General features: G+C 39.1%; 1 protein-coding gene across 13 annotated transcripts in view; it reads left to right on the top strand.

Moving 5' to 3' along the window:
• syngap1b (synaptic Ras GTPase activating protein 1b) overlaps positions 1–17,839 on the top strand; it is a 176,116-nt gene that overhangs the window by 118,182 nt on the left and 40,095 nt on the right. For 9 of the 13 annotated variants that reach the window (XR_014091401.1, XR_014091402.1, XM_081616884.1 and 6 more), the window contains 2 exons: positions 7,147–7,628; positions 14,916–15,037. Coding sequence is in view for 10 of the 13 variants with exons in the window: in XM_081616884.1 (XP_081473010.1) it covers positions 7,147–7,628; positions 14,916–15,037 (604 nt within the window). In the remaining 3 variants the exon portion in view is untranslated. Of the gene's footprint in view, positions 1–2,731; positions 2,836–7,146; positions 7,629–14,915; positions 15,038–17,839 lie in introns of those variants that run through there. The other 4 variants (XM_017309407.2, XM_008430771.3, XM_017309406.2 and 1 more) reach the window with 3 other exon arrangements.

The raw sequence follows: 17,839 nt of genomic DNA, 5'->3' as shown, positions 1-17,839 counted from the left end.
GGGAAACATAACATTTAATCCTGGAAGTGGGTGGAAGTTTGTGCAGATGGTAACGGGGAACAATGACAACCAGCAGGACTAAAAGCAAACAAACATTTCAGCCCCAATAAAACCCTTCACTGGAGGATGTAATAAGACACAAGCTCACTGATGTTCTTTTATAATTACCCCCAGGCTTAGGATAGCACACTTCTTGTTTTTATGATCTCACTTTCTGAAGATGAACCCACAGAAATGGTTCAGGCTGCGGTTTATTTGGGATGGGGGGGCGCAGCATTTTCACAGTGTGTTCTTCACCTTATTACACTAAGATGTGAGAAACCATATGTTTCTCTCAGTGATTCTTCATGGGGTTTTTTAATTGATATTAGTTATGATGTGTGCATGCTGCTGGCACAACCTTTAGCGATATTTATTAACACTTCCAGTAAAGTAGCAGACTCTGATTATTACTGCAGGGCAGCTATTGAGAAATTTCAAATGAATCCTTACCATGTGTCATTCATGCTCTTTAAAATAAACTGCCTATTTGCTTTTAATAAACTTTTCTAAAGGTTTTACCACGGCTTTATAATCAGCTTGTGTCCTTGACTTTGACTGGGCCGCTGCAAGAACGTCATTATTTTCCTGCTTTTAGTCTTTGTGTGCTGTTATTGGTGCATGTCTGATGTCCAACACCTTTTTATATCACAACTCTGGAGACCGAAGAGCGTTGTCAGCAGGTTTAATGACCTTCAAAAGGGTGAAACTGAAAACAGGGCCAACAATATAATATAAATGCAGAACACTTTTATACTGAATTTCTGCTGGATAACATCATAAGCACATCTATTTGTATGAACATGCGCTGCTGACACCATCTTGAACAACCTCGCACATCACGGGTAATTTGCATAACAAAAATATTAATTTTACAGTCAAATAACACATTATAGGGCTATATCTAGCACAAAATAATGTTACAAAATTATTCCTTTAGTACATACAGGCAACACAACCTTAAGCGAACTTTCTCCCAACAGCCATCACTGTTTGGCACTGCTGTTCAATAAAGTTTTGATACAGATAAAAAATGGTTGCAAAGTTGCAACATCTGAAAAAAACATACCAGGGCAGACTTTCCCCCTTTTTTTGTCCTATCTGTATGAAATTAGTTTCTGGATGCATATCATTTGAAACTTCATAACAGAACACTTCCTTCTGTGTTTATGATCATAGACCTGCTGCTGATCCAATTTGGGCCAAACGCCAGAATTGCATTTAACTCTAAAATACTTCAGCATAGAGAGAAGTTACAGATTTACTCAGAGGCTGAAGGTGCCAAGGTCACGTGGCTGTAAAATTAGCCCAACTCCTCATCCCTCCATCGCCGTGCTCGACAGTCTGGATGAGGTGTTGCTATGCTAATTTTGGTCTTCAGCAAACATGCCACTGAGCATTATGGCCAGACATCTGTACTTTGATCTTCTGTCCTGAGGACATCAATCCAGAAGGTTTGTGGTTTTTCCAGATGGAACTTTACGACCCTCCGCCGTGTTGATTTTAAAGAGAAGAAAGTTTTGCCTTCAGCCTCCTACAAACAAGCTGTGCTATACTATTTACTTGCTGGGATTTTTTTTTATCTATACTGTGATTAGATTTAACATTTAGTGTGCAAACACATAATTTTAGGATAATTTGCTGGGAGTTTTTTTTTAGCTCTGCATGGTCTTTGGTTCTATCTATTAAATCTACTGGGGTTTGCACTCCTACCAGGACTTTGTCTCTGCCTTAGCTGTCTTGTTCTCTAAAACCCGTTTTGCTTTATGGAAACAAAATTGAAATACCCATAAATAAATATTATAAATAATTTCGTAGCAATGTTTAGTGTTATTTTAACAGCACTACTGATAGTTGCTACATTTGAGTAGCCAATTAAAAAATGAAGCTTTTCTTTCATTTTTATTGTATTTTATTTGCAATAACCACCTTTTTTTTGGTCAAGAGAAGTTTGTTTGGATGCGTCGTCAGAGCCAAGAGTGGTGGGATGGAGATGTGATGCGACTCTCTGGCACAGACTTCTTTCATAATTATAATCTGGACATTGTTTACATCCAGATTTCCTGTTTGGCTTTTTCTTGTGGAGAATAATGTCGTAAAAGTCGGATGAAACTCGTTCGGACTGCAGATGCTTTGAAAACAATCAGATATCAGTTTTACTTTTAGCCACCTTGAAAATGATGCAAATGTTTTTGGATGTCTAAAGAGAGATTTGTTGCAAAATGTCATTGAGAAGCTCGTTCCTTGAGATATAACTAATTTAGTACAAATTGCATGAGTAGTTATGTATTTCATTGCAACTTCCAGCAATATGACAGCAGAAACTTTCCCCTGAAATATTTTACCTTTAAAAGGCCGTTTCTTGTATTCTGCATTTCCACTGGAGATGTGGGAGGGCAAAACATGGCGCTTGTCGTCATTTGTTGCACATTTTTAAAGAGGAAAGTCAAGATTATTGATTGTATTTTAATGTAAAGACCCACTTTATATCTGATGTATTTATATGTAATATGCATTTTACATAAATTTCCTTCGCTTGCCAGTCATCCGACATACAGGTGGCAATTTACTGCTAGGCTCTGAACTTGGATAAAGAGGCATTGGCACAGTTACTGCAAACTCTGTCATGGTAGATTTTTTTTTTTTTCCCCGTGTTTGCGTGGGTTGCAGAAAATGTTAGAACTGCAGACAGAGAGAGACCAGCAGGCTCTCAGTGAAAAGATTGCCATTTGGACAGGTAAATGAAAGGCAGAGAAGGGAGAGGGCCGAGAGGATAAATGAGGACTACAGATAAAGGTAAGCATGGAGAAAATGGAGGGCTCTTCAGCCCGAACATATCTGAGCGGGAGGGAACCAGATCAGAGCAAGAAGAGGGCAGAAAAAGGGAAAGAAATTGTTGGGGAAGAGAGTCCAAGGAGGAGAGAGAGATCAAGGGCTGAGGAGAGGTAGAAGGATGAATGCACTGTTTGAATTATGTAAAATACCTGTGTGGGAGAGAGGAGGTGCGTGTTTGAACATCATGACGGAAAAGCAGACAGAGCAACAGAGCAATGACATGGATGGTGTGATTTAGACGAGAAGTCAGTTCTGGAGTCTGAAATGTAAGAATAGGAACAAACAAGTGTAACCAACCTGTGTGTAGAATTGATCTTTGGGATAAAAACGACAAAAACCTGCAGATGTGGAGAGATGAAGCGGGCTTTGATTCTTTCCTCCTGGATTCAGGAGACTGGAAATGATTACTCAACCGGGGCTGTTAGCATGCCACCCTGTGTTTATTAGACAAGACAGCGGCTTGTTCATATGTGGGGGAATGTGCCGCGACACGCTGGTTGCTTTTCATAACTCTTCATATTTAAGATGCTCTGGCAAAAGCTGCAATCATTTTGGGACACTTTTTTTTTTTTTTTTTAGCAGGCTGGGAATTTGTCAGTTTATTTAATTTTTCTAACAGCTGTTGGATAAATTTACATGGAAATTTGCAAAAAGACATTTGTGCTTCCAAATGATGAACATTAACATTTCCATTATCCAGTAGAAACTAGCAGATGGCTTCCAGTCGGTGAATCATAATGACTGGATTTTCCTTTATTGCTCACATTTGACCACATTTGCAAAGCTGATGACATTCCCAACGGTCTATGACTTATTTTGTGTTTGTCTCACAATGTGACTACTTTAGAACATTATTAAAAAAATGGTGAACAGATCTTATGGAGTATTATTGGATCATAATTATGCCAGTGGCAACAAACACATCCTGATGCTTACATAACTAAACGATGGCTATATGCTGTCAATACAAGCATTCCCTCAGGAGACATGAGCTAAAACCAATATGTTCGCACAAAGTAAACAACTGTTCTTTGACTAGTAACTTGCATTTTGGTATTATTTCAGCGCGTAAGTTCTTGGGTTAATAAGTACCCACTGTTGCCAACTTGACAACTTTTAGCGACTTTTCAGACAAAAAAAAAAAAAACAGTATCGGTCAGGATCAGCAGGTCAGGATTTTTAAAGGTCAGGAAACTGCAATCGTAACTTTTAGCAAATCAAACCTCTGAATATTAACTTATTAACTGCTGTTTTCTGGTGTCTGCTTCCATTCAAATTATGCTAGCTAAGCTGTCCGTGCTGTGACAATGTATGCTGCAAGTTCAGGTTTCAAAAATGGAAAGTAAAATCATAAAGGTGAATCAAGAGAAAGGAAAAAAACAATGTCTCCACATTGATGCACTGAATGTACTTTGAGACATCACTATGAAACTAACTCAAATATGCTCTAATCATATTTTATATGATTGTAACAACCTCATATTTATTTATAAAACGTGTGCAATGGAAATGTAGTGGTGGTGCTGCCTTGCAGAAAGAAGGTTCTGGGTTTGAACTGCGACCTTGTTCTCGGGTTCTCTCCAGGTGCTACATGATAGCTTGTCCTGTTTTTCTCTTGTAATAAAACGGTGACTTGTCCAGTGTGTAGCCCGCCCCTCACTCTGTGATCCCTCATGGATTGTAGAAATCAGATTAAAAAAAAGGTCCGTTCAACTGACTTCCTTTTATGCTTTAACAGAAAACCCATGCTGGTGATAAACATATAATTTGTGGATACTTTTCAGCACAGTCAAAACACTCAAGTGAGGTAAAAATATAGCAGCTGTGAATTTGAGACTCCAACATTGTCGACGGTCAGCTTAGTCGTTTATTATTTATGTCAGAAACTCTTTCCATGCCGTTTTCTTTCAGTGAAAAACTAACAGTCACCTTGGTTTTGCATACATCTGTCCAGAAATGAGAAATCAGAATACCAGAACCAAATTTTAAGGCTTGTTTTTACTCAGAAGAGAGGCTGGAGTTTGAGCTTGTATACAGAGAATGAAGGATGTAAAACTAAAGTTTTATTAACCCCGAATGGAAGCATTGCTCCTGTTGTATTTCTTGTGTTACTCGGAGGTGCAACAGTTTCTTTTGTCCTTTTCACATATAAAATGGGAAATATGTCTTTTTATAAGTAAAATAATCTGCCAGTGGAACCGGAAATTTTTCATCAAAATTAAGTCATTATTGACTTAAACAAGATCTTAAATCTTGCTGAAAAGTTACTTATGAATTCATTTTGTCTCATTTGAAGTGTGCTAATGTATTTGGTATTTGTTCTAGCAAGTAGAACAAAAGTACCGTATTTTCCGCACTATAAGGCACCTAAAAACCTTCAATTTCCTCAAAAGCCGACAGTGCGCTTTATAATCCGGTGCGCCTTATATATGGACTAATATTGAGCCACAACAGGTCTAGCAGCTACGGTAAGCAGCCGCCGACATCATTTTCGCCTGTAGAAGAAGAAGCGTGCGGTGCATGCTGGGATAGTTGTCAGAACGCTGGTTTGTTAATAAAGTTTGACTGACCTTTCTACCTACCAACCTGATAATCAGGTCGTCTGCAGGTCATTTAGCGCCACGTTCTCCACCAACATGCTGTGCACGAACGGAGAAGGTGACCATCGTCCGGCCACGCCCCGGCCCAGTCGCAGAAGGCTCTCTTCGCCGACTGGAGTCGAACTGTTTTGCTGACATTCCCTTTAGTGCAGCTCCATCTAGTGGATGCATAACGTAACTCCAGCCTCTGCTGCAGCGTCTATTCTATGCGCCTTATAATGCGGTGCACCTTATATATGAAAAAAGTTTTAAAATAGGCCATTCATTGAAGGATTTATAGTGCGGAAAATACGGTACTTGACAAGATTTTGTAATTTTTGCAGTTTATTAGAAGTATAATGATTAAGATTAACACAAAAATTTGTGATGGTTTATGGCATAAAGCACCACATTATTACATTGTCATTTCTAAAAAACAAGCTAATGATCATTTTGTGATAATCGGTGCTAAATGTAATAATGTTATTACATATGCAGCAAATAGTATTTCAAAATGTAATCAAGGATTTTATTGTGTTTTGTGTTGATTATTGCATAATGATGTTTTATTACGTTATTATATTGCGGCATTTCAAAGCTTTTGGAGGTTTGAGTTGGTCAAGACAAGCAAGTGGTTGGTTTTTATACTTGACTCATTCCTTGGTGCAGTATTCTCTGAAAACGAGCCTTCATAAAGGGATCATATAAATGCAGGTGGACATTGCTGCACCTTCCAAATCGTGCATTTGACATGCACGCTCTGCGCCAAGTTACAAAAATCTGGAGGTACACACGTTGCAGTTTGGGTGTGTTCTCTCACTTCCGGTTCAAACACATAAAGTTAATCCCTCTGTTTTGATCTTCATTTGGTTTCCATTACGTTTCTCTGTCCTTCAGTTTCCTTCATACAGTGTGTAACACCAGGGGGTTTGGCTTCCACGGCACAAAAAATACCTAAACACCGTCAGAAGGTTGAGTTTTTACTTTAACTTGTCACTTAGACGTTGAGACCAGTATTTCTCATTCTTTGCTGTGACACATTGACTGGCTGCCATAAGAGTCGCTTACCTTCAGGAAACTGATATTCAGCGCTGACTTTTCATTGACCTTCCCTGTATTTTGTGGACTGAGGATAGAGGCTGGTGCAGTGATGAAGTTGCAGCTGTTAAAAATTCACCAGGATTTGGACAGAAGGTCGTTGGTTGGCTGTGGGTTTCTGTGTCTGTTCTCCACAGATTCACACTTTATCTCCCAGCTGTCGGACAGCACAGTGCGTTATGTTGTGACTACCTGAGGAAGTCAATGAGTGCTTTGTTTGTTTGATGATCCATTTTATTCATGCATCTTGCGTTTCCTCCTCACAAAGCACCGAATGTTAATGTTCGCCTTATCAGACGTTCAGACAGAAAATCTATTACTCTGCAAGTCCAACACCTACTCTGTCAGTGTGAGATGGATGTAGGTGTGTGGACGTTTGTGGTTCGCCCTGCAGTTTGACCTTTTGTGGATTTTTTCTCCGTTCGCCTCACCTTTGCACTGTTCAGCGCTCATTTTCAGGCGGACATGCGCTCATGTAGGTGTTTGTTTTCACACCACCTCTGGTTTTTCCGCCGTGTTTGCGGTGCATATTTAGCACCCTGTCCTGTCTACGTCAGCCGTGGTCTTACCTGCGGATCTCTGCTTCTCCTTGCAGATCACCGTGCCCGGAGGAAGAGCATAGCCACTGGGAAGCAACCCAGCATGGAGGTCCCTCCCACTGCCCCCCTTCAACCCTTCCGACAATCCGTGAGTAACCCTCCCTATCCTCGGCCTCGCTCGCTGCCTCCGTCCCTCTCGCTCTCCCTCCTCCCTCCTCCCGCTTTCGGCCCATCTCAAACATGTGGCAGACGGGTCAGCGGCACCCCGCCTCACCCCTTCCCTCTGTCCCTGGCCGTCTCCCCCTCCATCACCTTTTGCCCGCCGGCACAGCCGCAGAAAAAGGGCTCCAAGAAAGGGTCGGCCACGCCCCCGTTGCCCCGCTCGCTGCCTCTCTCTCCCTCCCTATCCTTCACCCTGCCTCACTCGCCTGCCGCCTCCTCCTCCCCTCCCTTCTTGTACTGGGGAGGAGACTGGAGGGCTGCCGGTTCGAGTCCAGTGGCGGGAGGAACGTTTATCCAACCGCTGCCCCCTGTTGAGGTATGTGACACTGAGATACAGGCTGTTTTCATTGCTAAGGCAAAAACAAAAAAGTTATTTTGAAGGTATTATTATACACTGGGAAAAATACATATTCCAACATATTTTGCTAGTAATTTACCATGTGTATGAAATATTTAAACCAACATATATCCAGGATGAGAGTTTTTCACATTTTATTTCAAAATTACTTTTAGATGATTGCACTTACCCCACAATGCAGACAGAAATGCTGTAACATACATTATTTGCACCACCCCTATTTTAAAACAATAGGCTTTCTTTTTTTAGATTAAATTTTAATAAATAAAATATGAAAAATAGCAAACTGCGTAAATGTTTTCTAACCTATTGCTTGCACATTGTAAATTACTCGTAAAAAGTTGTTTTGGTTCAGACATTTTTCGAAGTTTTACTTTTGAAATGCATTTTTTAAAGTTCTAATTTTTGAAAAGTGTTCTTTGCTTGCAAAGTGGACCCTGAAGAAATGAAAACAAATTAGTCTGCAAATGCTTTTGTCCCACCAACATCAAAGTTTTAGCGTCAGAAATAGCTCACTAGACGGGTTTCTACTGAACGAATGTGTTCAGATTAATCTGTATTCAGATTAAAACATAATCTGCTCTGAGATGATGCTGCTGTAATAGAAGACACATTAACGTTTTGCGCTTTAGCTAGCTTCAGACTGCTGGTTTGGACACTACTATAATACTTAGCAAGCACTGTTTTCTTCAGAAATCACAGAAGACAAACTTTATTTCTTTGGCAAATTCAACCATGAGAAAAGAAAAGGAGAAATGTAAATAAATGTGTTTATGTTGCAATTTGTTAGTAATTCATGCTTTCCCTGTTGTTGAAATTCATTTTTGAACCTTCCTAAAATTATGGCCTAAGTCATTTTTTGCCAAAAGTGTTTTTTTTGTTGTTGTTGTTGCCTGAATCATGTTTTGGCAATAAAAAAATAAAAAAGAGGTGGTGTTTTGTTGTATTGTTGTTGCCAAAATCACTTTTGGCAAAAAAAATGACTGAGGCTATTATTTTAGGAAAGTGACAGAATATAAATGTAGGTATTTATTTTGCTCATTGACTAATTTAAGCATGATTGGGCATAAGTCTCACTGCCAGACAGAAGGAAAGTGCTTCCAATGTGATGCTTGGTATGTGTGGTATGTGTGGGATATGCATAATATGAGCGTCTATTATTAGAAATCTGCTAGTTCTCATTTTTTTGCTGCATAGTTTTTGCATTTCTCCCGAATTTTGAGCTTTAGGCTCAAACTACGTCACACAGGAATTTAGTTTTTATTTGATTTATCATGACCAAACCTGGATGAAAATGTCTTCAAGACCAACTAAAACATGTTTAGCCTGAGTCACAAAGTCTTTGCAGTTCAGATGAGTGTGTGAAAAACATCAAACCATGTTTAGTTTTAAACAAGCAGGGCTTTGCACTACAAATGTCAACAGATCATGAGTGTCACATCTGACTGTACAGTCAAATCCTTAAGCCTGGGCAGCGGAAAAAAAGGTTGTGTTTTATTTTTATTTTGTAGGGTAATCAAACGCAAACTAGTTTATTTGCAGCAATATGCTGTCAATCTGTTGTGGAGAAATTAAGAAATCTAAACAGGGTGATGAAGAAGGCTGGATCTGGACTCTGGAACTTCTGGACATTATTGCTCAAAGAAGGATTTTTCATAAAATAAAAATGATCATGGTTTAAACTGACCATCCTCCTTATGAGACTGAAGTCGCTCTGTTATTGTAACAGAGCGTCTTCAGTCAGAGGATCCTTTAGAATCGCTGTAATGCAGACTGCTACAGGAGGTCCTTCCTGCCCAAAGACCCAACATTTAGAGTTCCAACATTTAATTTTCCTTTGGACTGATAAAGTGTTTTTAGATCAAATTGAATATTATACAGAGTTTATAATAATTAGCATTTTAATAACAGTCACATTGCCCTGGAAAAAATATACATCTGGAAATGCCAGTCAGGTGAGCCTGTGAAAAAATCCAGCAAAAATTACTCCATCAATCTTGAGAGGCAGAGAACCTTGAAATGTTATTTTTATAATGGTTATATGTTTAAAAAAAATGAATGCAGCCATTGTCAGAAACTATAGAAAAACAATTTCCTGGACTATGGAGAACCACAAGGCGAGACGTCAAAATGTAGGACAGCATCCAGAAAACTCCAGGAAACTTCAGGAATGACTCTTTCTGAGGAATGTAACAGGATTTTGTTGCCACTAGCACAGAGCAAAAAGTAAAGACTTCTAGACTTTGCTGCCCTTTAGTTTATTTCCCAAGACAAAAAACACAATGAACTGAAATTCCTGACTGACTCCTCCATCCAGTTTGGAAAGCCATGTAAGCAGAGGAGAAAGTTTGATTTCTACCATATCTGCCCACCAATACTGCTTTACCTAAGTTTTTTTTTTTTCTTTTATCAATCCAGGAACAATTTGGTGATGATCTTTGGACTTTACAGCTTGAAGGAGCATTTTGTCATAAGGCAAAATAAAAACCCCTGAGAACCTGTGATCAGTTCTCAAAAAGCAGGTGAAAAAAAATATCAGCAACCTGCGATCAACTCCAAAGTCTGAGACAAAAATAGGTCACCATCTGTCAGAGTTAGAAAGACGGTTCAGCTCTCGCTGTAAACTTTCATTTAAAACTTCAAATAATTAAAATGGCACTAAAAACATTAGATTTTATGATACACGCTGAAATGAACAAGATTGAAAGCTGCTTGACTCTCCTGACCGCTGCTTCAGAAACGGGTCACGATTTCACCACCAATGTTTGCTATAGGTCTTCAGGTGGAAATATCATTTTAAAACTTCACAAAAATAATTCAGTGGAGTGACGAGCAAAAAACACACCAGAGCAAAGACAAGGAAGAAAACTGTTTTAAATAATAAGCATGAAGCTGTCACTCGTCCGTTTCAGTTTTATTAAAACATTTCTTTGTGATTGTTTTTTAAAACATGATCAATAAAGTTAATTAACAATGTGATGTTAGACAACAATACAGCTTATTGGAATTTAATGAAATACACAATTTAGTCCAATTTATCAGGAGCGTGTAATTAAAGTTTTATCTGAAACAGGTGTGTAGGGAAACGTTGAATGCCTGCAACTCTGTGGAAATCGTGTTGCAGTTCGCAGAGCGGCAGCTGGGCTTTCAAATGCTGATTTGATGTAAATGCGAGTCGTAGTTAAAGTCAGAACACAGACCGGTTCTTTAAATGTCAGCGAAGAAGGGAAGTATTGAAACACGACTTCTTATTTATCTTTCAAACTGAGACGGAAGCTCAGTGAAGGTGGAGCAGGAAGCGATGTGTCTGTGGACGGAAATAATCTGTTTAGTGTTTTATTCATAGCAGCAGGCATCACACATGAAGGTGCTTACAGGAGCGGTTTAAGTTTTTATGAGCCCTCCGTGTCGCTCACGTCCTCTCTCTGTCATCCATCCTGCTGTTTTGCACACTGTTTGTATCTCAGAATAGGATAACTTGTTTGTTTCCGATTAGAAGCGTCTATTTGCTGCTCATTCATTGTGGCAGGACTGAAAAGGCTTTCCATGCACTTGAAAACCGCTGAAGCCGGATGATCCATTAAATGAAATGCAGAGCCTCAATTTGGCTGCAGAGTTCGGAGTGTTTGTCATTATTTCACACTGGTTCAGATGAGTGTTTGTTATATAAATGTTTTAGGTTCTGTGAATTGGGTAATTTAGCCCTGAAGAGCAGCAGGGGGATGACGAACATGGCCCAGGAAGCCTCCCTCTTTGGTTACCACCTTGTTCTGAACTTCTGTGGTGAATACAAAGTGCACCTCTTTCTGTCGGTTTCTGCTGGTTTAACTTGGAAATTACCTGCTTTATTTGACCCAAATTCCTCACTAGCTATTTAACAAAGAGGAAAATGGAGAAGCTGTGTGGAAAAGTACAGCCTAACTTCGTGCTTTGCGTAACCCGGTTGAAGACATGGAAAAACGTCTAATTCACTTTTTTTTCCTTTCTTTTGCGACATTTCAAAGTTTTGCTTAAAATTTGCATAATAATTGGATGGAAACATGACTATTATGTAAAAGCTTATTCAGTGAACCCTATTTCTGATTCATATACATTCTTATTTATCCTTATTGATTACCCTCCTCCCCTGCTTTACCCTTCCTCATCCAGTCCTTCTTGACTTTTTGTTATATTATGGTAAATGTGTTTTACTTTAGGTATGTCTCATTGCTTGAATTTTGCTTAATTGTGAACCAATTTTGTCCTGCCAGTTAATAATTGTGATGTTTTTACTAAAAAATCCGAAGTAAAGTATTCTAAAAAAACGTATTGAGTGGAAAACTTTTTAAACAGCTAGGTCAGATTATGCACAGTTCAGAGAAATAAAAAAATGTCCATCTCAGACTTTAAAGGCCTTAATTAATGTTTGGACAATTAGAGAAAAATTATAAGAACTATAGCTGATTTGGAAGAGTTGAAAGGGAAAAAACGTGTCGCATCAAGATTTACTGTAGGTTTACAAAGTTCCATCTGGATGAATCACAACAATTTTCACTCTCTGCTTTTTCCATTTCACACACGAGGTTGGGCGTAAACAGTTTTAAAACCTGCTAAAGACCAGATCATTCATTTTGTGCTTATACATAAAACACCACAGAAGGAAGGTGCACTTTCTATTTCCCATGACTGTAAATCTTCAGCTCACAGACTGAAATAAAATGCTGGAAGTAAATCCCCACAGTCTGCTGCTGCACACAGAGGAACCATTACTGCCTCCTCCCAACCCCTGGGTAGAGAGGATTTACTGTATATCTAACTAAAAATAGCCACAAGTGCCTGTATTATCAGTTTTGCTGATTAGGGCAGCCAATCATGTCAGCGGTGGTGTTGCCACCCAAAGGGTCTTTCTTTAGAAGAACTTTTGCTGGTACTGCAGCCATTGTCTCTTTTTTTAACACATGACATCCCTGCTCTGAAGATGAGGGGAAATGAGGACAAAACAGTAAAAATGGGTCAAACTAGAGAAGAGCAGCAGGATTAATGCATCTTAACAAAGTAAGGGGATAACATCCTAAAAGCCTCACAACTTGAAGGCAAATAAAATGACTAGAAATATTATATGTAAGAGCTGACATAAATGTGACCTAATGATAAGTAAAGGGACTTTTAGGCTATTTTTAGTCAGAAACCCAACGCTGATAGAAATGGCAGCTGCAACTTTGATTCTCCTCTTGTTACTGCGATTTGTTTTGGTTTTCAGCCTCTTTCTTCTACCTTTTGACACTCAACCCGTCAGATGGAGGAGCAAATCGAATCGGAGTTAGTCATGCAGACTATTAGCTTGGAACCAGCAGATGGAGCCAAGCTTTTAGTCATATCCATAAGACGGGCTTCAAAGCCGCTTGACTCACACCAGATGACAAGGTGTCATTTCCCCGCAGTCGTTCTCCCGCTGAATAATGTCGTTATGTGAAAGGTATATAAATGGTCTTTCTGTGCATTTAAAATAAGGGAGTGTTCTTTGATAAATCAGCATAATATATGTTTGACGCACTTATTAAATAATTAGGGCTAATTTAAGGCAATAAAAATGTCCAGTCTTCACGCAGCATATTTTTTCTCTTTTTCACCCTTTTTCTTGAGGTTAATGTGCTCCAGCCAACAAACCGTTATAATCAAGGGTCAATGCTAGTTTTTATTGCAAGGTTTCATTCCTTTTCAGAAAGAAATGTAAAAAATACGAAGGTTGTTTCGCTTTAACTATTTTGTAAAAGCACATTTTTAATTCTGTTTTAGCCTTTTTTGGTGGAGATCTGTCAACCAATCAGTTTTCACCCACTTTGCCACAAGTTGCCCAAATCATCCAGTTTTTTTGAGGCACATCTTGTAAAATATTGTTTTCACGTGAGTTGACTGATTTCCTGCCAAGTTTAGGTCTAGATTCTTAAATTATTTGAAAACTTGAATTTTCTTATAGCAAAGAAAATTTGCTGTAAGATTTGATTTTGATCTCAGAAACTGGAGCTTTAATTAAAATGACCAGACCTTTGAGACATTTGAAGTTTCATTACGCTTTAGTTAGTGGTTTGGTATCAAAATTGAATTTAGCCAATGATATGACCCCCAACGCCAATTATGTAGGCTGTTGGTACAAATAATTGTCTATACCTGCTTTAGGAGAAAAGAGAATATTTTAAGAACCCTTGTTGCACCTCAAGTGGATGAAAGTATTCGTAACATCAGTGAAGTCACTGAAGGGCCTCTAAGCAACAAAGAGCACTAAATAGTTGGAAAGTGTGGCAGAATATAAGTTAGAAGGCATGATGGGAAACTTAGACACTGCATTAAAATGGTTGTGATTTTTCCATCCGCTGTATGAGTGAAATATGAATTTTATGGTGCTAAAAATGAACTGAAGACATATGTGATGTTAGACTTTGTATAAGAAGTTTGCATAACAATACACAGTGGCTTGCAGAAGTGCTAAATCTGCTTGAATGTTTTTTTTACTTTCTGTCGCATTACAACCTTCATTGTTTTTTATTGGTATTTTATGAAGCGGGTGGATGTTTTTTTAAAACTTTTTACAAAAGAAAAATCTTAAATCTGTGCCTCGTATTTTGTACTGAGCCTTTGTGAGTCAATACTTTGTTGCTGAAATCGCAGTTTCAAATGTTTTGGCGCTGAACTCCATGAGATGTACACGTTTAGAGACTGAATCTTTTTGCTCAAGCTCAGTCAGATTGGACGGAGAGCATTTGTGAGTTTTCGACTTTTGCCACAGTTCCAATTGAATGTAGGTCTGCTTTTAAGAAATTATGTTGCAGTTTGTTTTTCTTGCATGTGGTTTAACCTGTAAGAAAGCCCATGCAGGACAAACTGTCCCAACAGAAATCTTCATGGTCGACTGCTGCCCACTACAGGATCTCTGGTGGCACTGCAGGTCTTTTTACCAACTGGACATGTGCAGCAGTGTGATTTCTTTTATTAATAAACTGACTGTGTGCTTTCCCTCCTCATGTGTCCCATTTTTTCATTTGTCTGCATTTGATTGTGCATAACGTCTGACACAAACCACTTTGACCCTGCGCTCATCCGACGTTTAAACCAAACCCCACCTGACCGCCGCGTCCCGCTCCTCACCTCTCCATCACTCATCTATTCTGACATGTTCGTGCCACCTCGCTCGCCCTCCCTCTCCCTCTCCATCTGTTTGTCCCCGTCGCATCATCATCATCCTCCTCCTCCTCCTCCGCCACACTCCAGAGTTTCCTCAGTAAGAGGTTGAAGGGCTCCATCAAGAGGGCTAAGAGTCAGCCGAAACTGGACCGAACGAGCAGTTTCCGCCAAATGATCCTCCCCCGCTTCCGCAGTGCCGACCAAGACAGGTCAGTGAGAGAGCAAGAGAGATGACGCGCAGGTGTGTGGATGTTCTGGATGTGTTTGACCACAGCTGTACACAGTCATACCCATGCATGACATTTTGTTTTTACCTGCTCCAGTCTTTTGAAGATGCTTAAAATAGTAACATTTGTTTCAGACAGAAAACATCCGGGTAAAACTTTTATCTCTTGCTTGGAGTCACATCAGGTCAGCAGGTTTGGTCCTGAGATGAGTTTGCATTCAGAGGAGCAATCAATCAGAGGGGTGAGAAACTGTATCCCTTTTTTCAAGACTTTTACTACCAGGCTCTAAAAGTAACAAAAACTTCCAGGGTTTTTAGTTGTTAAACAAAGATGAAGGCAAAATGGAAGCTGTGTGAAAACCTAAGCACACCCCAGGAATCTTTTTCAGCGTCATTGTGGTGGAATATTGGCCAACTCCTACGATCCTACCACAGCATTTCACTCAGACTGGATGTGGACTTTGACTGGGCCATTTATCATTTTCATACATCCTGTTCTGGATTTGCTGGAATGTGTTTTAACCCTGTTCATGGTCCAGTTTGGGCCAGAAAGCTTTTCTGTTCTTCTTTATTCTTTGTTTAAAACATGCTTGCTTAATGAAATTAAAATGAAATAAAAACTTATAGAACTTGTCCACTAAAGTTGAAATACTCCTAAATCAGTCATGTCCAAACATTTTGTCATTTGGTCCAAAATTGTCCTGCCAAAAATATTTGGAGGTAAAAAGAGAAAAGAAATAAAAAATATTTAAATCACCAAAACTTACATTGTGAATTTTTCTACCTGCTTGACAACAACAAAGTAGTCCTTTTGTCTTTTTAAAGGAAAAAGATGTGTACATTATTGTCGATTCAAAACTTTAAAAACGTTTTGCATGTTTGCCTTATTTGAGACAAACATTGCTTTCCAGTTTGTAAAATCTTCTGTGCTCAACTGGGAACGAAAATGATGTATTTTCAGCTACATGAACAGGATCTATGTGGGACTTTGTTTGCTGCATTTAGCCAAGTTTGTGTAAATAAAATTGGTTTTGAGTAACTCTTGCTGGACAGATTAAAAGTTTAAAAAAGTCCATCTGGATGGACTACCTGTGTTTTTGTATTTGAAGTCAGGAGCTGCACAAAATTAGTACGAGGCCACAGTTTGTACAACCTCGTCAAAAACCTATCTGGATGCTTTCATTGTTTTATATATATATATATATATATATATATATATATATATATATATATAAGAGCCAATAATCACTGAAGTGCCGTCTTCTGGTATGAGAGAGCAGATGAGTCTGGTTGCATCTTCAATGAGAAAATAAATTCACTTTCCACTCTCACTTCAGTATCACTTTCAGCTGAAATCGTCACTGTTTCTCAGTCAGCGCGATGAAGGAACTCTCTCTCCATGGAAACCAGCAGTCAGCCATAATCCTGGCTGTACAGAAGAAATGAGTTAGTGGGAGATTTGCTTAATTACACCTCTGGATCCTGGACAGACGAACAGCAGAGCAAAGATTCCTCAGCAGCTCAGGGAACATGAATTTAATTCTGCTGGACTAGATGCCTACAGAGAAATACGGGGGGTTTTTTGTTTTTATTTGATTTTAGATTTTTTTTTTTTTGCCATAAACCACCCACATTCAGATGAGAAGCAGCCAGATTTAAAAAAAAAAAAGCTCAAAGTCTGTAAGTTGCTATATGATCCAATCAAACGCCAGATGATAATTTTACATTTGGAGTCAAACTTGAGGCCAGAAGTGAACTCAACTGAGAGCTCCAGCTGTGAAACCAGGATCTGCCAAGACACTTTTCAGCTTGATTTATTCCCCCAGGAGGCCACTGAGGGGACAAAACGGACACATTCTTGGTAAAATGATCTTCTTGTCACAATATTTATTTCAAAAATCCATTTTCACAACTTCTGGACTTCTTTCTTATTATAATTCAATGTTTTATTCTGAATTACCAGGGGAGGATTTGCGTGTTTTTGTTTTAGGTTACATTCTTGCCCCTGAGGTCCAAAACAGGAACTTTTTTGAAGACTTTTTGAATTTTTTTACTTTTTTTATTCATTTTGCTTTTTAAGGTCCGACCAGTGATTCTCAGGGGGGTTAATACCTGGAAAGTTCTGAACTTTGACCCACTTTTTGTTCTGAAGTTTTCTTTGTGATAGTTTTCTATCAGCAGAAACTTCTTACACATTAGGCCAGTTTAATCCAAAATGTTGACACCCTGTCCACGTTGATGAAGACTGCAGGAAACTGTTTGCTTGGCTCCAATTCACCTATTTTCTGAATATATTTTACGAATAATTATTTGACAACTTGCAGGACCCAAACACTGTTTATGAATTGTTAAAATGTATGTACTTTCCTCTACATTTCACAGCAGTATTTCGTAAGAGTAAACCAATTTATCGGCCAGCCGATTATCAGTATTGATTTGCTTAATTTTGGGAGATCGATGATCGGCCGATCCTTACATGTGAAGCCAATCTTATCCACGTCATCAAATTTCGTTTTGCATTTCTCCAACACTTCAGACACTCAGACAAAAGTTACACGTCCTTAATTCATGAAACTAAACTTGCAGAATGTTTGAGTCGGTGTTCGTTGTGGTAATCATGTTGTGTTGTCTTCTTGCTTGCTGAGTTTTGCTCCACCTGATCTGATGTGTTGCAGGTGTTTGAAGACATATTCTCTGTTTTGAAGTGTCTCTGCTCAGAGCGGCTCAGTCCTCCGTTTTCCTCCAGCTCTCCTGCTGTCTCCCCAATCCCTTCATGCTCCCCAGT

This window comes from Poecilia reticulata, chromosome 16 (genome assembly GCF_904066995.2).
Source record: "Poecilia reticulata chromosome 16, P_reticulata-male-v2, whole genome shotgun sequence".
NCBI classification, from domain to species: Eukaryota; Metazoa; Chordata; class Actinopteri; order Cyprinodontiformes; family Poeciliidae; genus Poecilia; species Poecilia reticulata.
The sequence above is the reverse complement of the archived record's forward strand: the minus strand, read 5'-3'. Positions and strand labels throughout refer to the sequence as shown.